We start from the raw sequence: 24,274 nt of genomic DNA, 5'->3' as shown, positions 1-24,274 counted from the left end.
TGCTATGCTTAACGCCCAAGCTGGAAGTACACTGGGAGTTGTCCTACCTCCTCCTTCTACTGCTTTAAGCTTTTTTTTCCTGCTCTTCAAGACAAAATAGATAAAAGCAAAAACACATAAAAGGAAAACATGCCACAGGTTTGTATCCTCTGAAAGGTCATGCTCGCTTAAAAATAAAATAATTTCTTTGACAGGAGAGGTTGAAAAAGTTAAATCCCCTGAGATTTACCTTCAGGAGGAAAGAGGAAAGTAGCTGTCCTCCTGTTATAAAGAGCTACTCTGCTTCACAGAACGTGTCAGAAGCTATTACGAGCTTCCTTTCTCCCTCATGTTTGATCTACATTTAACCACCACTACAAAGAAAGAAAAATCAGCACAGGGAGACTGGCTGCTGGTCTGCCATTGGGGAGACTTGTAATTCTTTCTGAAAGCATACAGTAACCTACATCTGGGACGTCTCTGCACACATGAGAGCCCGTCTCTACACGGGCGTCTGTTGGATCAGTTGAATCACACATCCTCACTGGGATTTATAACCACCTGAAGATGAAGTGGGATATCTTTATGCTTCATGGGAAAAAAATAATTTCACATTAATATTGCCAAATACCATCTAGTACCATTTTATTAATAAATATACGTTAAGATATGTGGTGGTGATGTGGCTTTTTCTTTGGTCCCAAATTCATTTTTTAATTTGCCATTGCTGATGACTATTCAAGGTGCCCCTGGGACAGGCCTACTTCTGGATAAATGCACCTCCAGGCCTGGACTAAAGTCTGGACAGCAAATGCAAAAGTCGCATCAGCAAGAAACCTGATAAAGTTTGTTTGGACTAAACTACCATAGATACAAAACCAACTCAATGACAAGCTGTATTATTTCCTCTTTTAAGCCAACCTTCTTCTAATTGGCTGTCCCTTTCAAACAGACGGACTGTGGGTGGAGCTTCTGTTCTCAAAGCTAGCACTTTGCGCCTGAGATGACGAAATTAGGCATATCTGCTCCTGCTGGCATCAAAGAGAGACAAAACTACCTGAAACCGAGCATGCAGAGCATTGTGAAGCCTGAGCTTTTCGCTGACAGTGGTTTCTTGTATATACAACACTGACATTATTTCATTACTTCACCTTTTCCATTTTTGAGCATTTGTAATATGCACATCCACTCACATAACAGTGGCAAAAAAAGGATATTCATAATGGGTCCCCTTTAAGAGACTACTCACTGACATAAGAGGTCAGTAATTCAGGGAGCTGTAAAGAAAGGGACTTGTGTTGCAAATATTTTGCACCAGACCATGTTTAAACTGCTCATCATCAGCAGATAGATAAGAGAGGACTTTGACATAGAGCAGAGCATTAATCAAAATCCAGTCTAAATGTTATTATAACCCCTTTTTAAATTTAGTTTTCAACTATTTGGTAACCTGAATTTCTAGCACCCACCAGAGAGGTTCAAGCCAGCACCAAAGGGAAACCCCTTGTATTATTAAAATCTATTAGAAAGTGCAAGGAATTTATTTTATAAGGCATAATATCATTTTTTTAATGAAATTGCCAGGATAAAAGATACAGATCACTCAAAAAGGATCCTAGTCTTTATTGTAGATGTGCACTTGTGCAGAGCAGGTAGACGACCATTTGATTAGCTTATAAAATCATAAGTAGCACTGTTCAACCTGAGAAGCATAACTTACCTAATCAAAACGTTTAAAAAAGTTATCCTAGCTGAACTGCACATTTTTTTAATATATTCCGAGTTGATTTTGAAATTCTTGACTATCCAAGACCTGGACAGAAGCAAAGAGACCAAATACAAAAGGTGTAGCACCAGGAAAGCTCACCAAACCAACCCTTGAGAGCGCATAGATGACCACTTGCTTGGATTATGCAACCATAAGTGGCACTGTGGCTGTGCCTGCAGGCCAAACACACCCTCGCTGGATGAAGATCACTCTCAGGTAGACTGGGAAAACACATGGAAAGCTACTCTGTGTCATTAAAAGAAGGTGGGTTAAACTGGTGCAGCTACACGACAGCAGCGGTGAAGTGTTTGTCTATTTGTTTGTTAACTTGGGTAGTTGTATTAGCTGGCCAGCTAGCTGAATTAAACCAAATTCACAAAGGCCACGAGTTAAGTTTCCAAAACAATTCTGACCCATTCGTCTTAGCAGTGTGGCAAAAACTGAGATTTTAGGCGTCAAATAATAGCACTTAACAGCAGCTGGCTGTACTGGAGAAAGCCCTAAAGATTGAGCGGGCAGTCGTGCGCCGAGTGACGGGAGAGACTTGCTGCTCTGGCGGACACTCACGCCGTCACTGACTCGGTGGGTTCCGTTGCTAACGGACAGTCATAACGGTTAATAGAAACCATAAAAGCCTTCCTCCTCACATTAAGTCACCCACACCAAAGTATTTTCCTCCTGTCGCACTGCTATCAACCTCACTGGCTGTCTATCCGCAGCTGGCAATGTAAAGGAGAGCGCGTTGTGTAATAGACGTAAGATATAGTGTTACCGTAACGGCACCTTCTCCATATTCCTCACCGTTTATCCACCAAATAAGCCAAAAAAGATAGCACCGCAGCCGTCCACGCTCACTTGGGCTGCATCGCTAGTTGGCGTTGCAATGGCGGTTTTGTAAACGTTGGAGCAACAGCAGACCCGTGAAATGTCACGAAAACAAATCCAGTTACTCACCGGAGGAATCCTCATCTTTACGTAAAGTCCCGCGGAGCCCCTCCGTTAGCATCCGCCATACCTGATCGTCTTTCAGAGCTATTTTTGAGTATCCGTCTCGCGTAGACCCACCACCGCCTGCCTGCCTGATTCAAACAGTCGGAAAGTAAAGCTTCTAGTCTAGCGTAGTTGTGCGACAGCAGCACTCAAGGATCCCTCCCCCAAGGTTTAATACTGGGGAAAAGAAGGAGCAGCGATAAGTCAGCCAAAATGGATATCCTAAACTACCGGTTTTCAAAATAAGACGCAAAGCATCTCCCTTAGAGGTTACATTATAACGCCAAGAGAAAAACTGTGAATGCAGATCTAATTAATTTGGACATCATCATTACATTTCTTTAGTTATTTTTTTTGTTTCAAACTGCTTTATAAAATAAACACACCAACCAAAAGTATAATTACTATCTTTACCTTTAAGAAAAACAAATAATATATCGATTAAAACAACCCATCTTTTTGATGCTGTAACAGCAAAGTGTGTACGTTTTACGTGTAAGTTGTTATTGTATTATTTTATAACTAGATAAACAACTTTCAGGAAAGTTCTTTTTTCTTTTTTTATTCCTAAAACATGTTTGGAGGGGTCTTTCAGTAAAAGCCAGTCCATGTTAGTAGTAAATAAGAAGAAGAAGAATATATTCAACAGATAATGAATGAAAAAAAGAACAACTAGCAAATTTACAGGAAAAGAAATACTAAACATCCACATTTTTTAATATGATTCAATTCAGTTTTATTTCTACACCACAGTCACCTCATGGTGTTGTAAGGGAAAGACCCTAAAATATTAGGGAGAGATTTGACTATTTGCTTATTTATAAAACAGGAAGAAAATAGTTTTCAAATAAGGAAGATTTAAAAGTAATATAGTCAAAGGTCTGGCTGTGTTCAAATCTATTTGACAGTCTATAATATTAGGCTAAACCCACACATATTTGTAAAGGAGGAACAGACTATTTTTTTAGTTAGAAATTACTTAAGCAATTAAAGGTTCTTAAAAGGACTGCACTTTATAGCCTTTTATCACGTATATGTAACATATGATTTAATACCATTCCCACTTATTATTAAAGTTTAATTTCTGAGCTCTTACTTTCCCGCAAACAATCACGCAGTTTCCGGTGTTGAACCAACCCTTAGTGTCAAACTTGACAAACCTCCAACCGTTCAGTTCCGTCCAGCCTGCACTGTGGTCCAGCCGCCACCGCTGCAGCAGCAGGGACATTTTGGCTCAAACGGAGCGGAGGGTGAGGTGCTGAGCCCCGGGGAGGGTCCTCGGCTCCATCCCGCTCACGACACCCTAGAGCCAAAATGGCCCATTCATCCCCACTCTCTATAACCTTGCCAGCCCTCGTAGAGGATGACAGGCATGGAGGAATTGATCAGCACGATGCAGCACCGTCAGAGGTGATCAATGAAATGGGATGTGATGTGTAAAACCACCCAAACTCTTTTAACCCCTCCGTACTCGCAGACCCGGCTGCAGTTTTAATAACGCAGTGTTAAAAGCAATATAAACAGTTCCTGTAATTACTGATCGAGAAAGTGAAAAACAGTGACTATAGTAATGGATGCAAACCTACCAAAAGAGAATGTAAAGTGCTCAAGCAGATATAAAAGACTAATAAAAGTCTTAATAACTTTATTATTGGTTTGTAATGTAGTAATAATAATAATAATAATAATAATAATAATAATAATAATAATAATAATAGGAGAAATAATACAACTAAATAAAACTGAAGGATAAAACTGAAATTAAATGAGACAGAGTACAATTGCTCACTTCCTCTTCCATTTTTAGATAGTCAACCTGTTTTTGATGATGCAGAAGAGTAGTTTTATTAACTTTTCCCCTCTTATTATTCTACTTGTCAAAAATTATCAACATGAGTTTAATTTCTTATAATATTTAGACAGCTGAAATGCTGTTTACGTTATCCAAAGTAGTAATGCTAGTAAATGTTGTGTATTTTGTTACACTGTACTGTAATACTAACATTAAAAGATTATAGACTTCACTGCAGCATTTTACTATAAATCTAAGAAATTTGGATATATTATTACAATATAATGTTATTATTATAATATTTTTTCAACCTCCTTTATATGATATGGAAATGCTGTTTAAAGTTCCAACAACCTACTCATAATGAGACCAAATATGGCTTACATTTAAGAAAAGAAGTAATTCAATTACAAACAATACAGAAATTAAACCAAGCAAGAAATAAATGTGTAAAATTACTGAAACAAGTTCTGGTAGCTCAGTGCCAATGCTGTTATGTAATTACAACATTTAAGGTTTTTATTAACTCCAGTTAACAAAAAATGACAGAAAATATCCTGTTGTAGGACTGTGAACTAGTAACTGCTAAAATTTCTATAGTACATAGTGGGGGGAGGAACGTTTCTATTTGCCTTTCACTTACTTTCACTACCACTATCACTTACTTTGGTGCAGTATGAATGGGGAGATTTGTTTCATTAGGAAAAGCTGTAAAATGTATAAAAATACAGTTAAAAGTACAAAATTGATGCCTTCCTTCATATTTTCCTTCAGGGCAGCACGGTGGCACGGTGGTTAGCACTGTTGCCGCACAGCAAGAAGGTCCTGAGTTCAATTCCAACATCAGGCCGGGGTCTTTCTGTGAGGAGTTTGCATGTTCTCCCCGTGTTTGCGTGGGTTCCCTCCGGGTACTCCGGCTTCCTCCCACCGTCCAAAGACATGCAGCTTGAGGGGATAGGTTAATTGGAAAATCCAAATTGCCATTGTGTGAATGTGCGAGTGTATGTGAGTGCGAATGGTTGTCTGTCCCTGTGTGTTAGCCCTGCGACAGACTGGCGACCTGTCCAGGGTGTACCCCGCCTCTCGCCCTATGACAGCTGGGATAGGCTCCCACGACCCTGAAAAGGATAAGCGGAAGCGAATGGAAGTTGTCCAGTTGGTCTTCTGGGCCAATTCTGTTACCTGGGCCTTAGGTTTGACACCTAACAGGGAAAGGCTACACTGACTGCTAGGTGGTTGCCAGGCAATGTGATGGTGCCATAATATATCATGTTTAATTCAACCTTTGTAAATATAAAGTAAAATTATACAGTTCTTTCATAAGGTTGATGTAGGCACATGAATACTAAAATGGTCATTTTCACCCATTGCTAGGTGGTAGCAAGGTAACATGATGATGTCATAATATCCCATATAGATAAGAACCTGTGTGTCAGGTTTTGCTGCTCAAGTCTTGATGTTATAGGATGAGTTTTTAAACAAGCGCAAGCAGATTTGGTGTATCGTAGTGGGATAGACTTGGCAACAGTGACAAGTGCTTCCAAGTAAGCCAGCAGACTGAGAGCAAAGTGCTGTGCAAGTGGTGGACTACATGTAGTGTTACTGCAAAGTGTTTAGGATCCACAGCTGCTCAGCCACAAAGAGGCATACCACACAAAATTACCATCAGCACAGAAACTGTACACCGGGAGCTTCATGGCTGAGCAGCTCCTGTAGGTGTAATCTGTAAGGGCTCAGCAGTTTTGGCCATGTAATGTAGCATAATAGGAAAAATGTCTCATTAACATTTACATTTCTGAGTCACTTTCCAATTGTTGTTTTAGTAACTATTAGATTGCTATGGCTATGACTTAAGGGTTAGCACTCTTATTTCCTTTACTACTCTCTGTTAAAGAGGGAACTAAAAGCATCTTTCCCAGCATTTCGAGAATTAAAACAGCTCCAGTTATAGCTGCCCAACATGTTCTTCGGCTGCAGAGGAAGCCAGAAGAGCCTGCCTGTACTCCTTGTACTGGAGTGAAAACGAGTACTCAACCCAACCCAAAACTTTTCCAAAAATAAACATGTTAGGGAAAGTTGGTGGATCACACCACTGTGAGACTACGAGGTTGATCCATTTCTTTTCTTCAAAACTTAAGCGTTTTTTTTCTTCCTATAGAAGCTTAACTATATTAAATAATTATATAGAATTACAGTAATGTGTTGAAGACAACATTGTTTTTCCTAGAAAGGATTCTGGATGCCCCCCTTCCTTATCCCTGTTTCCACGAGAGCTCATGGACACACTGTAACCAAAGAGCATCTGACTCAGTGTCCCGACAAAGAAAATTTTACTTTGACTGAAGGAGTTTGTCCCAATAATTTATTACACTTTGACATTAGGACTTCTGGAGTACATGAGAGCTCAGTTACTAATGAAAACAAGTATTTCACACATTAAGGCCTCACCAGACCACTTTACAGCTGCTCATCGAGGCGGATAGGTAGCAAAATATGGTTGACAAATCTGAACAGTCAAGTAAATGAAGAGAAACTCTAATAGCCCAAAAATGTTTTATTAAATTCATAATCACCACTATAATGTTAAGTGAATCACTCATTCACATTAACTGCAATTTAATAATCTCTTAAATACTAGCCACATTTAACCATATAAGAAGTTTATTTCTAAACTATTGCGAGTCCTTTGGGTGCTGAGAGTTACAGATACTGTGTCCACAATATCACCGACTAGTGAAATCAGAACTTAGGTGTGTGTGTGTGTCGTAGTGCTGCTGCGGCTGCAGGCTAACCCGAAATGGTTCACGTCTCTGGAGATGATGCACCGCACCTTTAACAACCGTTCCCCCACAAAGGGAGGTGCCCCTTGTGAGGCTGTGAGAGGTTAAAAAAAATTAAAATTAAAAACTGAAAACGGTTGACCAAGGGGGCAAAAAAAATAAAAATAAAAGGAAAATCAGTTTGCTTCATTCTTTGAGGCTTCGTCAAAGTTCTCCACGAGATCTGCAAGACAGAAAACAACAAAGATCACCTGATTTTGTTCTGAAAGCAGAGCACAGTGTTCGGTTAAAGAGATTCAAGAGACAACTGCTGAAAGTGACAGTGATTTACTCCTCAAGGGAACCCCCCCCCCCATTATTCCTGATACCCTGAACCTTTAAACTATCTGATTAAACACACAAAATAACTGATGAACTACTATATGTGCCCCAAGCAAGATCAGAACCAGATATAAAAAACTAAAGTGAGATTTTACAGAGGAAGAAGCTTTGTTTACTTCAAGGATAATAATTTGTATCAATACCTGGGACATCGTCATCATCCTCTTCTGCGTTTTCCTCCTTGACTGCTTTCATTTCCATTGCTAAAAAAAAATGAAAACACAAAAATGTATCAAATGTTAAGGGTCACATTACAACTTCCACAATGCTAACATCCACTGATCCCTTGGTACAAAGCGGTGCTCTGCTGGGAAATTATTGCAGACTAAATATAACCCACCATTAAAACCAAACAACAACCTCCAGGGCTGTAAAATTAAGCTAGAAGTATCATGATTAACCCTAATGTTATAGACTCTGATGTTAAAATGACTAATTTTCCGAAGAAGAAATAAATGATCGCTTCATCACAACTAGATAGTGACTCACTTTTGTTATTGCTTAGTTAGAGGTGTGGTAGTGCTGACTGATGTGTATCACCACCCCCACCAAATGGAATTGTGGTGCCTTTTGGAACACCTTAGTACAGTTATGAGAAATATTATGTTTGTTTGCTACAGGTCATCCAGGAACTTTGTGTTTCAGTTTTATTTTACTATCATATTTCTCATATTTAGTCTGTTACACACCTAAGTGACAGCTATCACGCTGTACTCAAGCTAACTAATGCTGATGTTTAAAAGTCAGAGTCCAAAAAGAAATGTGTCAAATTACATCAGCCATCTTTTATTTACAGTCTACGAGAGAGGCACAGAACCTGCCACACAACTTGCAGGATGAGCTGCAAACATAATATCAGAGTAGCTGTGCTAAAAGACCACAAAACATTATCATAAGCTGCAGAACAGCCCCTAAGAAGACGTCACGGTGACATTTTCCTTTATTTCTGCTCCTGTGTTGGACTCTGCACAGATTCACAGCACAGGGTTAGCTGTGCTGTGCTTCCAAGTGAAAAAGATGGTCCTGTCTCCCATGTTTGCTTCACTGGGTTTATTTTCATCTCCATGTGCATCATCTACAAGGCCAGCTCCTGCAGACTGAATCATCTAGATGCTCAGACCGTGTGCTGGAAGCGTTCCTGCCCTTACCAACTACCAATCACTCCCTGAGTGCTCTGATTCTTTCAGACTCACAGTCACGTTACGTCTAATCCTCAGTAACTCTAAACAAAACACTGCTGGATTAATGCACAATAATGTAAGAGCAAGTGTCTTAAGCAAGTTCAGCCATGACCAGCTGCAAACGCCCAAGTCATTTAAGCTCTGCGTTTGCCAACAGGGAGACCTGAACAATAGTCTCTCCTCTCACCACAATAATTCTTGTGTGACAAAAAAAACCAACCTCTGTCTGACGTGACCGTGACCATTATTCGCATGACAACCTCAGAGGGCACTCTGACATTGTGACACGGAACGTGTGTTTTTGTGTGTGCATGCTCACATTGCCGTGGGAACTGCTCAGCCAGCTTGCGCAGGCTGCTGAGGCTGTCGGCTCCCAGCTGGCTCAGGATGCCGGGCAGCATCTCTGTCAGCTGTTTGGTCTCTCCGTGGCCCGTGATGGCGAAGGTGTTGGCAGACAGAGACGCCTGAACTTTGGGGTTGTTGAAGTGAATCACCGTCCCGTCATCTTTTATCATATTCACCTGAGAGAAAGAGGGAAACCGCACAGTCTGGATTAGAGCCTTTATCCTACAAGATTTTGCACTGTCAGGCTTACTAAGACCAGCCCAGGTATATTAGACACTCTGGTGGGAAGAGGATTCCAAAAACAGAAATACGTCTTAATGCTCTGAGGAAATAAAGTACTACAAACACAGAAGACATTTCAGTTTTCAAGAATCTGTGACAAATGCATTAATGTCCTTTGAGTAGTTTTTGTTGGGCCTGTCCCAGAAACACCCACTGTACAGATTATGCTATGTGACTGTATCAGGTTCCAAATGAGCAAGTGTGTGATGTGATTCAACCAAAATAAAGACGTATGAGACTGTTGGATTTAAGACTGGTCTATGAATCATGTTTTTCCTGAGGCACTAAACACCACAGTTTGCACATTTAAAACAGCCACATATAAGGTAAACAGATTTAAGCTAGGGGCTGGGTTGAGCATAATCAAACTCATCAATGGAAAACAAAATATATTATATTATTTGATGCTTGATGCCAAAGTAACGAAAAAAATATATACATCTAGCCCAAAATCACCACACTGTACAGGCCCTGCAAAAAAACAACAACAAAACTAACTGCTGTAATTATCTTAATATAAACAGTATGCTGTAAAGACAAAATATATATTCAGTCAAAAAAAGAAAACAAAACAAATGTGCATCAGGTAAAGGTCCCTTTTTTGTTTATGCTCTGATGTAACACAGACACTTTATGGTATGCCCATTTGCTGAAAGCTCCCTAAAAATAAACTGGAAGATGACATGACTGCATTTCACTTAGGCGCCCCCCCCATCTTTCATCCTTTCGTATGCCGCATGACATAATGATAAAAAATTCAGGATCCTCAGAAAGAAACAAATCAAAATAGAACAGACACAGAGAGTGACAGTAGCATTAGTTTCCCTTTGATGGCTCACCTCTTCTATCCCTGCGATGTTGTTCACTGCCAGTTTCTTCAGAGAGCCCTGCAGCTTTTTGTCGTCAGCTGTTGCCGTTTTGTGAACAACCTTTTTCTTCCTGCGGGCCGTTCCCTGAAGGGGAAAAAATGGATAACCGAGTGAACCAGAATGTCAAACATAGTTAAGGTCACACGCGTCATCCTGTCACGGACATAAAATTACCCTCACAGAAAAAGACCTGTTTTTATTATTATTATAAATGAGTGGCTTATTCTTTCCATCTCAGAGTGCATTCTTCAAGATAATTACATTAATCTATAAATACTGTGGCTCAGGAGGCAGAGCAGTAGTCAGGTAATTTTCAAGGTCGGTGTCTTTGGTAAAGATTTTGAACCCCAAATTTCCCCAGAAGCAGCTGCATTTACACAACCCACAATGATTGTGATTGGCTCATTCATTACAATCATTTTAAATAGAAAAAAACAAAACAAAACAGATTAACTAATAGAAAATGGAGAGCCTCTACTGGCCACTAGTACTTAGTGTCAAAATTGCAGAGCAGCGTCGGTACATCCACAAACAGCTAAAATACAGTGCTCCATTTGAAATGGAAAGTTGGAAATCTTGGAATTTTCAGCTGGAAGTTAGGCTTCCCACATGCACCAACATTGTGAGTGTAAACAGTAGGAAAACTGAAGAACCTGCCATGTGTACAACCACTGTTGTGTATTTGTCACTGGTTAGACAAGCAAACCCAGAACCAAACCTTTTCATTAACATGTTGCGGCGACATGCTGTGGCGTCATGCTGCAGCAGTGGTGGCAATGACAAAAAGGACAGAAGGAAGGGCTGAAAATGCTAAGATTCTCACTGGTAGTGATCAGGATGGACAGGATTAGAAATGAGTACATCAGAAGGACAGCTCAAGTTAGAGAGGCAAGGCTGAGATGGCTTGGATATGTGCCGAACAGGGGTAGTGTATATATTGGACAATGGATGTTGAAGATGGCACTGCCAGGCTGCAGGAAGAGAGCAAAACCACAGTGAAGAATTCATGAAAGCAGTGAAGGAAGACATGCAGGGGGTTGGTATGACAGAGAAGATGCTAGGGATAGGGTGAGATGGAGGCAGGTGATCTACTATGGTGATCACTAAAGGGAGCGGCTGAAAGTATGGAACATACTTCACTTTAAATTTAAACATCTGTCCAGTTAGGAAGACCTGAGCGGTAGGGCTGTGCGATAAATCTCATATCCCGATGTAAGACATCTATCGCCCGATAACGATATAAATCACAAAAATGTAACATTTTCTGTAAATTCTGTGAATCTCGGGCAGCTCGACTTGCGGGAAGTGTTTCCAGCTGGGCGTCGTGTAACTGGAGTCGAGTGTTTTAACCAATGCATGAAACGATACATTTTTAGCATGAAACGATACATTTTTAGACATAAGTTGTAACGGCCGCCGTTTTCTTTGTGAGTATTTATTACACGGTGTGCTGCAGGGAAAAGCCTGTTCTAACGTTTGAGTCTAAGATTTATTTTTTTAGCACCTAACAGCTCTTTTTTGCTTCTCATCCGTAAATACTCCGCACACTCTTTCACGTGATTCAGTTTATTTTGAAAAGTCTTAACAGGATCTTGAGCTTTATTGTGAAAGGTTTATGTGGAAAATAAACATTGACGTTGTTGCTAACGACAATGCATAAAAACAGGTGCTTGTCCGTCAGTAGTGTGATTATATTAAATATAAGAGAAAGAGAGAACTTTAAGAAATTAATATAGCCACTGCAGTGACCATCAAAACGATGAAAAAATATTGCTGTAAACAGTTTATTTTACGACACCACGAAACAAATGATAGCGTAAAATGAAACTATAGATGTTTTTATATCGTCATCCGATATATATCGTTATATTGAACAGCCCTACTGAGCGGTGTACCATAAAGACAGACATAATGAGTTCCCTTATTTTACATGACTGGTGCTAAACATATAACCTAGTCCGAAGGAGATTATGCACGTTACTCAAACTGCTGAAGAAGAAAATTTATCCCACAGAAAGAAGCCGAGCAGTACAATTAAAGCAGAATTGGTGCACTCTCAGAAATGTACCTGAATTCATTTAGAGATAAAGAAAACACATTTTGATGCTTGGTTCATTTTATACCAAGTCTGTTTTACAGTGCCAGCAATACAGCTAATAGAGCATAAGCCTATTTCAAGGCTAGTTATCAACAGGCAACAAAATCAAAGGAAATGTTTTCACTTTGGAACAAAGGTAAACACCACGTCATCTTCATTGGTATATGGGAGACACACTGAGTAATGTGAAGATTCCATGTCACATGAGAAACAAACAGTAGCACTGAGAATGTACTAAGTGACAACATAAACAAATATATGAATTCACATGATTTTCTGCAGCACTGCTTTCTTTACTTATATGTAACTGGATTAAGAAAGAAAGCTGCCAACCACGGTGGTGATACTGGGGGTTTTGTCAAGCTGTGTAATGTAAAGAAATCCTGTTTATGTTCACAGTGTCACAGCACAGGTCACTCCACTGGACAAGTACAACTGATTTTTTTTAAGTACCAAGAGAAAAGACATACCTTACTGTATGTCATGTGACCTTCCATGTGACCATATTAAGCAAAACATGGTCAGTATTGATGCACTGGTAAGCAAAATATTACACCCAAAAAAGGGAAGTTAGTCCAAAAGTTCAAACCACACTACTCAATTGAAGCGAATCAAACTTCTGTGATGGTTGAATTATCAGAAAGCTTCTATAGGTTGAAGAACAGAAAACATAGAAAGGTGCTTAAGCCATGTGAGATATTGGTTGCCTCCTCCACCCAGTGAGCTAAACTAGTGTCCACTAACCTTTTGTTTTTTATTTTAAGGAAGAGCTTTACTCCCACCCAAATATTTAAACCAGACATTATGCATCTATATTTCAGCACCACAAATTCATTGTGATAGATACACAGAAACAAGAGTCTGTTGAGGGTCACTCCAGTTTAAAAAAAAAATGTTGAGAATGTCGACGTGAGGTTAAAGGAATTTCAGAGCAAGAAAAACAAATAACGCCACCTAGTGTGTGACTGAAGGCTTCACAATAAATGTGAACAAAGCCAGAGAGGCCACAGATGAAGGGGCACAGCTCTGCCCTCCCCCAAAAAGGGAATGCTGAGGTCAGGAGGAAACACCTGACCTCAGCTGAATACCATCACACCTTGAAATGAGCAGGAAAATGAACCCATGACAGATGAATCCAAAATGTGACATCTGTTAAGTTACCATAATTAGAATAAAAGAAGAGATCCAGCAGACTCTTACCTTTCCACCTATTCGGACCTGAGCCTGAAGTTTAGCGAGCTTCTCTTGATTCATAGTGTTCTGTTTTGAAAGTAAAAAACAAAACACACATTTAACGTGATTTTATTCCCATGCTTATCAAAGAGGGGAAAAAAACAGTTTTTGTTTTTTTCAGCTCTTAATACCACCATCTGCCTGAGGAGCGCCGCATGCTGCTGCTGAAATACAATAGTCCCAGCATGAGCTACAATAATCCCCCAAAATAACAAACTGGAAATGAGCTGACTGACAATCTAATCGTTACACTCAACCTGCTGACCATTATACACTGAATGTGATGAAGAGATATATCTGGGCTTTGTCGTTTTAAATTACATCCACGATAACTGTAGCTAGTTAGGCTGCTAACTAGTTGAGCAGCTAAGCTAATGCTAGCACCAAACTAGAAGAAACAAGCTGAACGCACCTGCTTTGGTATCGACACCTAAATTTAAGCTCAAATCCAACGATGGAAACAAACCAGCGCAGATGTCTGCTGAGAAATACCCCCCAAATTACCTGTGGTAATGAATTTGCTGACGGTCAGTTGTACTAGTCTCGCCGTTAACCACCCAGCTTAGCTTAAACTATCGTTAAGTCAACAGCAATTACATACATTTCCTGTTGGGATTTTCACTATAAGGTTTAAATAACGCCCGTCAAACGATGTTATATAGCTTTTATCCAGGTGAAAAGGACATAAATGCAAATGTTAAAAATATCTCAAGTTAAATTTAAACTTATATTAACTGACATATGTAAATATATTGTATATTTGCTATATTTCGATGTAGTTCAAACTTTTATTTTGGCACAACTTTCCGGTGTCATATCAGAATTTCGTTGTCTAGCTTCACTCTGTGACAAAGCAGCGAAGAGCACGCGGTTATGTGGATGTGATGTCATATGACCCGCCCCTCCAAAAGGAAAATGAATCACCGTTGGCCAATAGTAAAACGCGGACACACACGCGCGCACAAACGTGCACGCCCACAAACACAACATGATTATAACAAAAATGAAAGTTTTAGGGAAGTTTACATACATTCGTCACGGACATTAATGTCATGGTAATTTGGGGCTTTTCATGATTTCTTTCGATTTTTTCTTTATTCAGGTTGGTATGACTGGACAAAATCCTTTAATTAATTTAAATAAACAAGAACTGTGTGCACAAGTTTGTGTTTATTTTGGATTTTCTATAACCCATACAGGGTATATATGAACAAAATCCCATTAATGATTGGTTAAAGTTGCATCTCGACCGCTGATATTTGACCAATCTTTTTGGCAGATTTGGTAAAGTTTTAATTGGTTTCCTGGCACAGATCCGGCTATTAAGCATAGTCCACGAATTATCAACAGAGGTTGAAGTTGGGGTTTTGGGAAGGCCATTTTAGAAACTTAATGTTAGCCTGCTTTATCCATTCCTAACCCATTTTTGATTTGTATTTGGGATTATTGTCTCTTCGAACACCCAATTGTGCTCTTCCCTTCTTTATTATTCTAACCACTTTGTGCAGTGTACCAGTACCACTGGCAGCAAAAGAGTCCTAGAGTGTAATGCTACCACCACCATGCTTGACCAATGAGAAAAGTGTTCCTAGGTTTAAAAGCCTCATCATTACTACTCCAAACATACTTTTCATCATTGTGGTCAAATAGCTCAACTGTTCTCCAGAAGCCATTTGGTTTGTCCATGTGAAGGGCTGCAAACACTAGTCGAGCCTGAAGGTGTTGACTTTGAAGCAGCACCTCTCAGACCATGGTGATGTAAAACTCACTTCACTGTGGACAGTAACACTGGTGTCACATCAGTTTCTAATTCATGACAGGCTTGAGCCTTGGTTGTGCCCGGGTTGTTTCTGAACATCCTAACCTGTTTCCTCTGATCTAAAGGTGACAGTTTGGGTCTTCTTCCAGACCTTGGAAAAGTGGTGATACATCTGGAAACTTGTAGTTGTGTACAGGTAATTAAAGTTATGATCTTGAAATCTGCAGTTGTTTCAAAATGACTCCAAGACACCTTCCCAACGGAAAGCTACAATTCTACTGATCTCCTTTGAGAAATTACCGGTTGTTGTCAATTGTGATCACCAAGGAGAAGTTAACACTTTTTGGCCTTGTCAAGTTAAAAGACATTGTAGAACCTTGAGCTCTGCTTATTAAAAGATCTAATTGAGTGTATGAATATATTTTAGCCTGTGTGTAAACATTTGATCCTGTGTGGACTACAGGAAATCAAAAATAAATTGTGCAAACAACTCTCATTTCCTATAGTCATTAAAGATGTAAGTTGTACAATCATTCAACTCTGGAAAAATAACTGTTCAAATCCCGTCGATTTGTAAAAGCAGATTTAAACTTCTGACTGAAGTGAACATTCAAAGGGACCATGGAAAACTAAATAATCTAGGCAAATAAACAGAAAATTGTAAATTTTCTTTTATTAAAGAAAGAAAGAAAGAAAGAAAGAAAGAAAGAAAGAAAGAAAGAAAGAAAGAAGAATTGTAACATATATTTATTAAAAAACAAAACAAAACCAGGTTTTCCTGTGCACAGCTTTTATTATGAAACGCGGCTGTTATACATCCGGGTCACTTGGCTAACTATCGGTCACTGCTATTAGCTGTTCCCGTCCGCATTTTGACAAGGAAAAGCACTCAAAATGCAAACCTCTCTGCTGAACTTCGGCCTTTTCTCAGTTTTTCAGCTTTTAATCTCTTTATCGTGTTTCCAGGAGGTTGTGGAAGCCACCAGCGGGAGAGGTGAGTCTAAATCTGGAGTTAATGATTGATTTAAAGCAGGATCTTTGTGTAGCTTCATTGATATTGTCATCAGTGGCAGAGCAGAGCAGAGCCAGATGTCTTTCACCCTGAAACCTAATATCCGTGTCCTGGTTTACTGAGCAGGTGTAAGCATGTGTTTCTGTCGGGCAGACATAATTTGTAGTTTTTCTGGTCAGCTTAGCCGAGTTGTTTTATAGCTTTAAGTCCTCTACAGACCTGAATTTTCCTTTTAGTTTAACGATTTCTTCATTACTACTGTATTAACTTATAATTATACTCACTCAAATTAAAATGTTTTTCGCTAAGAACACAGGAAGATGAGATATATGCTTAAATAAAATATGCCTACATGAATGTTGTTCATTTTGATTGGAAAAAAAAGTTGTACAGTATGAATGTAATTAGTAGTGGGCGTTAAAAGAAACAAGCTAGTGAATGCGATTAAAGTTTAGTACTGAAACAAATGATTAATCCGTTGATTGCCATCTTAATTATTCAGAAGTAGCAGTAGAAAGAGTAGAAAATAAAGAGGATGTTAAATAAAATGTTTTTTTGTCTTTTTATCAAACAGCTTTTTCTTCTTGCAGATTTTGCCGGTTTATTTCTGATAAATTCGCCACATTTTAATTCTCAGTTTTCCCATTTTTTTCTTACATTTTTTCCTCATAAATTTTCCAGATTTTAATTTTAATAGTTTTTTCTTTAGTAAATTTGCCACTTTATTTTTGTTTATCTAAAATGTATTTCATGCTTATTAATAGTACTACTAGTAATAAGCTACTACTACTTTTATTATTGGTGAAGTAGCTGTATAAAGTACCTTGTTTCAGCCCTGTTTGCTATAGCACTATCTAGCCAGCGACTTTTATATGACTAATATCAAATAACTTGCCATTCAGTAGTATTTGCCAGAGTTTCCTCATACCCCTATCTATTGATTGAGTATTTAGGGCAAACACACCCTGGTGTGCAACACAATACCAGATACACAGTGTGGGTGTGCTCATTGATTGTCTCTGCCTGCAGGATTCGGTGATCACATCCACTGGAGGACGCTGGAAGATGCCAAGAAAGAAGCTGAAGCCAGGTGAGCTAAAATATTACAAACACTTCCTGAAATGCTGCCAAAGAGCCTTTTGTGCAAAGATTAGCCCGAGGCAGCTGTTAAAACCCCCCACGCATATATCTATTTTTGTCCTGGTTAGAGGAGCAGATTGACAAGTTGTCAACGAGCGGGTGTAGTTTTTCATGTGTGGCAATTTCAGACTTTAAAAACATGGAGCAGTGTGAGGAGTTTTCAGTTTGGAACAGCATGAGTTTAATTTTGGTTTTGATGCACTTTTAAATGTGTTTAAATTAACAGCGGGCTGCCGATCATGGTCATCATCCACAAGAGCTGGTGTGGAGCCTGCAAAGGTAAAATAATGTTCCACCGAAAAATCTCTTCTATAACGTAAAAATACGCCACATTAGGTGTAATTAAAATCATGGTGAACATTTTTGAATTTAGTCGATTGACATTACTTTGAAGAGAGAATCAAAGCCAGAAATGTTGCATATTTCCTGCTTAAATATACGGTATATATATATTTTTTTACAGAAAACATTTAAACATAAAAGGGTTAAAATTTAGACAAGTTGTCTGAGTCATCAAATACTGTACACGTGAAGCTTTTATGATCAGTAAATTTATGTACACGTAATAATAGTAGCTTCACTTTGTTGAACAACCAGGACAAGGTGTTGAAATTACGCTTACACCTCTTAAGATATCACATTTTTTTGTAATTGACTGGTTCATTAAGTGTTAAAATGTGGACATTTGAGAATTTAGTATGTTAAACTTTAGATCTGTGGCTCATGAACAAAAATGAACATGTTGTGTTGTCTGCGAGAACAGGCTGTTGTATGGATACTTTAAAACGCCCCTAAAGTGCTGCTTTTTTAGTGCAGGGCATGTTACCAGTGGTTTAGCAGCCTGCCAGAAAGCTCCTGAAAACCTGTAAGGTAGCAATGCAGAGATGCTTAAACACCTGAAGCTGTACAGATGCTGCTGGGCCTTTTTAAAACCGCAGTGATGTTAGTTGCTTATGTCAGGTGTTTGTGTATGTGGACTCCCAGGTATTTAAATCTGTGCATCTGCTCAAACCCTGGGGTCTGTTTATGATGAACAGCCAATCAGAAGAAAGTCGCCTTAAAGGTAGATGAGCTAAACCAGCTCCTTTCAGACAGAAGATGAACTAAGGAGCTAAACAAGGATGATTCTGAGTCATGCAAGGCCCCTCTTGTAAAGTCCAAGAATGACAAAAGTTGGAGATGAAATCGATCTACAATGCCTGAAATTGAGTTTTATATTTGTTTAATTAACTTAGGATATTGCTTAACAATTTCAATGTCACAGAAAATATATTCATGGAAAAATATTTCTGTTGAAAGCAGAATCAACTGTTTTTATCAGCTTTTTAAAATGATCCAAATCGTGGCTACAGTGTTGTTGTTAATCAGGAAGCCCGTCTTTGGATCTCAGCCAGATGCCTAATGTGGAAAATTGGGACAAACAAAGCAATCAGGAAATGTTGGAAAAAGTGACTATTTTCAGTAACAAGTGAAATGTAACATGAGAATTCAGCAGATCTGAAAATTTGAGTTTTATTTTTGTACTTAAAGGAATGTCTTAATTCTAAAACTAAAGAACAACAGAGGCTTTTAATTATTTAAGCTTCTTCATTGTAAATATAAAAGCTCTGGTTGGTTTGCATTTGATTGTGGTGTAAAATAACCTCTTTATTATGTTGTTGTTTTTATAATCAGCACTGAAGCCCAAGTTTGCTGAATCCAAGGAGATCTCTGAACTGGCACACAACTTTGTAATGGTGAACCTGGAGGTGAGGATATATTGAAAGCACCTTAAAGCAGCTGCTTCTTATATTTTCTGTTTATTTCAGTGTATTGATGTAAAACTATCAAGTTTTTGTTCCCTTTTATTTCTTGTTTTATCGTCATGCTACAAGTCAGAATTGACACATTGGCTGTTTTTGGATTTGTTTCCACTAATCGCTCATTTTAACAGGATGAAGAGGAGCCAAAGGATGAAGCCTTCAGCCCAGATGGGGGATACATTCCTCGGATTCTTTTCCTTGGTAGGAAAGCGGGGGCGTAATCAGCCTTGATGTAAACATCTTTGAGGAGTGACTCCTTGTGCAGTTAGTGGTAATAGTAATAGTTTTCTGGTCCAGGTTACATTATATTATCAGAAAACAGAAAGTTTTTAGAACTAAAGACAAAGTTAGTATTGTTATAAATAATACAACGAAAAGTTTCTAAACAATATTGTCATACAAGTCTCATCCACTTCTCTTTGGGAAATGTTTAAAAAAGACCTAATGGGCAGGTTGAACTTCCTGCAGTTCTACACATAAACTCAAAAGTTTATGAATGAATTGTGTCTGTACTTTTTATGCACTTATTTGCCCTAAAAAGAATAATTTGACCAGACATTCCTTCCGAGAAGATATATCAGATCTGAACCAGAGGTTGACATGACCCTGTTGTAGGTCAGACAGGCTGTAAAAGGTGTGGAAGCTTGTTTCAGCCACTGCAAAAATATTTTTGCTATCCATAAGTCAAAATTTAGATGGAGAGAAATTTGCCTCAAAAGTGTTACAAATGGGTAGGAAGCGTGAACTAAAATTTGCAAACGTGAGCAACTTTTGAGGACTCGCAAATGCACACTCCAATCCACGTAAACTTTTTTAAAAATGCGTCTATCCAAAGAATCCAAAGGCTAAAAGTACAGGCAACATCCCTTGCTTACTTGCTGGGCCGATCGTGGCTCAAGAGTTGGCAGTTCGTCTTGTAATCGGAAGGTTGCCGGTTCGAGCCCCAAGGTCATTGTGTTCTTGGGCAAGACACTTCACCTGTTGCCTACTGGTGGTGGTCAGAGGGCCCGGTGGCACCAGTGTCCAGCAGCCTCGCCTCTGTCAGTGCGCCCCAGGGTGGCTGTGGCTACAATGTAGCTTACCATCACCAGTGTGTGAATGTGTGTGTGAATGGGTGAATGACTGAATGTGTTAAGCGCTTTGGGGTCCTTAGGGACTAAGTAAAGCACTATACAAATACAGGCCATCTACCATTTTTACTATAAAGCCTTAAATGCGTGTGCACAATTGCCTGATACGCACAGATCATGTCCCAGGCCCACCTGGGATTTTTCACACTGAAAGCTTTGCACAGATCCACAGACGTAAGTTGCATTCTTTCTCAGTGTAAACTGGGACATCTTAGTTTTATGCTTGTGGATCATAAGGTATGCATTTGCAACACTTTTAAAGCAAATGTCTCTCCATAAATTTCAAGTTATCAACTTAAAGTGTCAATTTAACTCAAATTTCAAGTTATGTTTTGAACTTTCAGTTATTTTCTTAGTAATTACATCAAAAGTTTGACATAATGATGGGAAATTTTGACGTATGGATGGCAAAAAATGTCTTTTTCCCTTTTAGTGTGCCTTGATCATCAAAATGTTGAAAGCCGGTGATTTAGACAGCCAGCAGTCTTTATTAGTTTATCCTGCACGCACAGACTCACGTTATACTAAGAAAAAGCTGTGCGCTGTGCTGGGAACTGCCCAGCATGGCAGGTCTCAGCATGCTGCTACATCAAAGGAGAAGCTGATTAACAGATGTATGGCTACAACAGCTGTGCTGCTCAATATCACTGCTCTTTGAGCTACCCGGCCCGGCCCTACACCACACCGCACCACCACCCAGACTTTTCTAATAAAACCCACCGCTTCATAAATAAACATCAGAATATCATATGAGGAATTATTCGTCAAGAACATCTTAGATTAAATGAAAAACACAGTTTTTGTTTTATTTGTTTCAACTATTTCTTTTTCTCCCCTCTTTATTTCCTTCACAGATCCTCTCGGCCATGTCCATCCTGAAATCAACAACAAAAATGGGAACCCCAACTACAAGTACTTTTACAGCAATGCAGAACACGGTAACAGTTCAGATGATCATTTCTCTGTTGGTGGGATATTAAATTCACTTCACAGCCAATTTAAGGTTGCTTTATATTATAAGATCCTACAAACTGTCCTCTATGAGCAAACACTTGGTGGTGGGGAGGAAGAACTCCCCTTTAAAAGGAAGAGCAGGCTCAGGGAGAAGATGCCCTGGTTGGTTTGGAACTGAGGGGTAGAAAAGAGAGAAAACAGGACAAAAAACAAATTTCAGAAGAGGAGAGATGAGATTTACTGTACTGCAGACTACACTGAACACGTTTTTTTAGGTACACCTGTTTAACTGCTTGCTAACACAGATCTCTAATCAGCCAATCACATAGCAGTAAGCCAATACATTTAAGCATACGGACAACCTACTGAAGTTCCAACTGAGCATCAGAATGAGGTGAAAAGGTGATTTCATTTACTTCGAAGGTGGCAGGTCGTTGGTACCAGACTGGATATATTTAAGAAACTGAAGACCAACCCGGGTGAAACTCCTGTTATTTAGGAACAGGAAACTGATGCTACAGTTTGCATGCACTCACCAAAATCTGACAACAGAAGACTGGAAAAACGTTGCCTGGTCAGATGAGTCTCGATTACACAACACTGCCATGGTCTGGTCACAATTTGGCATAAACAACAAGAAAGCATGGATCTATCCTGTATTGCAGGGGTGTCAAACATAAGGCCCAGGGGCCAGAATCAGCCTGGCAAAGACTCCAATATGAACCCAACAAGGTGGCTTTAGAAAATGTGAAGTAGGGTATAAATTTTATGTTTAACTGTATTTGTGTAAGTTTCACAGCTTGTCCTGCTGATTAAAAACCTCCCCCATGGTTACCAAAGTAACTGAGTAATACGTAAGAAATTAATCAGCAGCTAGTTTTTCTCATATTAAGACATCTCAGGGAGTAAATGTGTAGTTGGACCTCTTCACGCTGACAGAGTTGCACTGGTTCAGCCCACTTAAGATTAAACCATCATGTGATGTAAAATCACCTGAAATATCTCTTCCTTTAAAAAAGGAGTTCTTCTTCCCTCCTGTCACCATGTAGTTAGGTATACATTACTGGATCATTAAGGCTCTTTCTATAATATTGTAGGGTCTTTACCTTCATCTTAAAGCACCTTAAGACGACTGTGGTTGTGCCTTGTTGCTGTACAAATACAACAAAACTTCAGATATATCTTCCAAACTTTCAGCAGTTCATGTTTATTTATTTCTGCCTTTCTTTCCTCTCTGCTACTCAGTTATATCCGGTATGAAGGAGGCTCAGGACAAGCTGACAGGGGACACCTTCAACCAAGGTCACACTGGAGATGAGCTGTGAGGAGGCTACGACGGGCTTCAGGCTGTAAGGGCTAAACTTCCTCTACCTGAGCCTGTGCTTTCAAGTTCCTCCAAACCACCCCTTAGGATATTTATCCTTTTTCACACAGTGGGGTTTGTCTCACTGACTGAAGCCAACCATTATAGGAATCGGTGCTTTAGTATTTCTCTCTGTCTTTTACTCCTCCTCCTAATGTAATTAAATGCCATATACTGTACTTACTGTCTGTAGAGGATACAACCAACTCAAATTAGCCACGTTTACTGCCATCTGTTGTCAGTTAGTTAGAAACATCACACCTTTGAAAAGCCAAGACTTTAGGAAGATGCTCCGTCTGCCATAGACAAGTTTCATTTCTCAAACACACAAAGAGACCTTTAAAGTTTTCACCCAGGAGCATTGAAGCTACACTTTTCACCTTAGTTCCGATTAAGTATTTAAACGCCTCCAGTGATGTGCTTCCAGAGATCCTCTACAGTAGGTGTATCTTATCTGTCTGTGAAACTTTTCACCATGCACGACATGGGCTTTGAACATCTGATTTATTACTGATTTATTCCCGCCAGTTTGTGTATACTTACTCATCCAAACCATAGACAGTATGGAAGATGGCTGGAGCTACCATGACGCCACGCTCTGGTTAGTGAAGTCTTGTTCTAAAGCCTCAATGAGCTTATTCGCTGTCACCTTCTTTTGGGTTTTGAAACCATCAGCTCATCAGGAAGCGTTTAAAAAGTCAAGGGAGAGGGTCTTTTCCACATAGACTTCTATAGGACCCGAGGTCTTTTTGCAACCACTCGAATCGCCCCCTGATGATCATTAGAAAGAAAGCAGTTATGAGGTACTTTGTGCTTCTGGCGTCACTTTTCAGACACTGAAACTGCCTCCACCTTTTATACAGTCTATGATCTATATTACAGTTTTTGTTTTTCCTGTTTTGCTGCTTGTAAAGTGACACCACTCTTCATTTTTTATGGGCCTCATTAAACTCTTGAATTAAGGGAAGGGATCATTTGTGAAGTGTCTTGATGTATTTTATACATGAACACGGCCAAGTGTGCAAATAAAGTTTGTTTGGTTGAACGCTTTGACTCATTTCACTCTGAGCCTCACAAGGTTTTATTATTGTATTAAGTAAAACTGGAACTAGTCTCATAGCAGGACAGGAATCAGCTGGAGCACCCTTGGGTGGAGTTTGCATGCTCTCCCTGTGGTTTCCTACCACAATCCAAATGCATGCAAGTTAGATTAATTGATTATAAATTGGTTGTAGGTGAATGGGAGCAGGAATAGCCTAGGGACTTGGTAGGCTGTACTCCTCTTTGATAGGCTTCGGCCTCCTGGTTTAAAAAAAAAAAAAAAAAGGATAAACTGAACTAGGTGTGACTAAATAATCTTAAAACTAACCCACACAAGTTTTTGAATGTGGAAAACTAAAATATAAAAAAAAAAGA

The 24,274-nt window shown here is 39.3% G+C and overlaps 3 protein-coding genes across 6 annotated transcripts in view; 1 reads left to right on the top strand and 2 right to left on the bottom strand.

Moving 5' to 3' along the window:
* Positions 1 to 2,954, bottom strand: part of zfyve9a (zinc finger, FYVE domain containing 9a) — a 37,313-nt gene extending 34,359 nt beyond the window's left edge. For 2 of the 3 annotated variants that reach the window (XM_082513268.1, XM_082513271.1), the window contains exon 1: positions 2,702 to 2,954. The gene's annotated coding sequence lies outside the window, so the exon portion shown is untranslated. Of the gene's footprint in view, positions 1 to 1,855; positions 1,969 to 2,701 lie in introns of all 3 variants that reach the window. The other variant, XM_082513269.1, reaches the window with a different exon arrangement.
* Positions 2,955 to 7,065: 4,111 nt separating this feature from the next.
* Positions 7,066 to 14,311, bottom strand: LOC309693757 (transcription factor BTF3 homolog 4-like). Of its 2 annotated transcripts, none has more exons than XM_082513273.1 (6): positions 14,203 to 14,311; positions 13,666 to 13,725; positions 10,338 to 10,451; positions 9,191 to 9,392; positions 7,834 to 7,893; positions 7,066 to 7,532 (listed from the first exon to the last, which is right to left on the bottom strand). In XM_082513273.1, exons 2-6 carry the CDS (start codon positions 13,717 to 13,719, stop codon positions 7,486 to 7,488), a joined length of 477 nt encoding a protein of 158 aa, XP_082369399.1. In that variant the 5' UTR covers positions 13,720 to 13,725; positions 14,203 to 14,311; the 3' UTR covers positions 7,066 to 7,485. The 2 variants fall into 2 exon arrangements, with proteins under 2 accessions (XP_082369399.1, XP_082369400.1); XM_082513274.1 differs by having other exon boundaries at positions 14,111 to 14,239.
* A 1,957-nt stretch (positions 14,312 to 16,268) lies between these two features.
* On the top strand, positions 16,269 to 23,903 carry txndc12 (thioredoxin domain containing 12 (endoplasmic reticulum)). The gene is made up of 7 exons (XM_082512721.1): positions 16,269 to 16,451; positions 17,499 to 17,559; positions 17,836 to 17,888; positions 19,284 to 19,357; positions 19,543 to 19,612; positions 21,396 to 21,479; positions 22,741 to 23,903. The coding sequence occupies exons 1-7, from the start codon at positions 16,352 to 16,354 to the stop codon at positions 22,818 to 22,820; spliced, it is 522 nt and encodes a 173-aa protein (XP_082368847.1). The 5' UTR covers positions 16,269 to 16,351; the 3' UTR covers positions 22,821 to 23,903.
* Positions 23,904 to 24,274: the final 371 nt, after the last annotated feature.

This window comes from Aulonocara stuartgranti, assembly GCF_965226115.1.
Source record: "Aulonocara stuartgranti genome assembly, chromosome: 18".
NCBI lineage: Eukaryota > Metazoa > Chordata > Actinopteri > Cichliformes > Cichlidae > Aulonocara > Aulonocara stuartgranti.
This window is presented reverse-complemented; position numbering and strand designations above follow the sequence as displayed.

Coding starts and splice junctions, on each gene's coding strand:
- txndc12 (XM_082512721.1), top strand. CDS start 16,352: ATGCAAACCTCTCTGCTGAACTTCGGCCTTTTCTCAGTTTTTCAGCTT. Junction 16,452..17,498: donor GGAAGCCACCAGCGGGAGAG/GTGAGTCTAAAT, acceptor CTCTGCCTGCAG/GATTCGGTGATCACATCCAC. Junction 21,480..22,740: donor TTACAGCAATGCAGAACACG/GTAACAGTTCAG, acceptor TCTGCTACTCAG/TTATATCCGGTATGAAGGAG.
- LOC309693757 (XM_082513273.1), bottom strand. CDS start 13,719: ATGAATCAAGAGAAGCTCGCTAAACTTCAGGCTCAGGTCCGAATAGGT. Junction 10,452..13,665: donor AGGTCCGAATAGGTGGAAAG/GTAAGAGTCTGC, acceptor TTTCCCCTTCAG/GGAACGGCCCGCAGGAAGAA. Junction 7,894..9,190: donor TGAGCAGTTCCCACGGCAAT/GTGAGCATGCAC, acceptor ATTTTTTTTTAG/CAATGGAAATGAAAGCAGTC.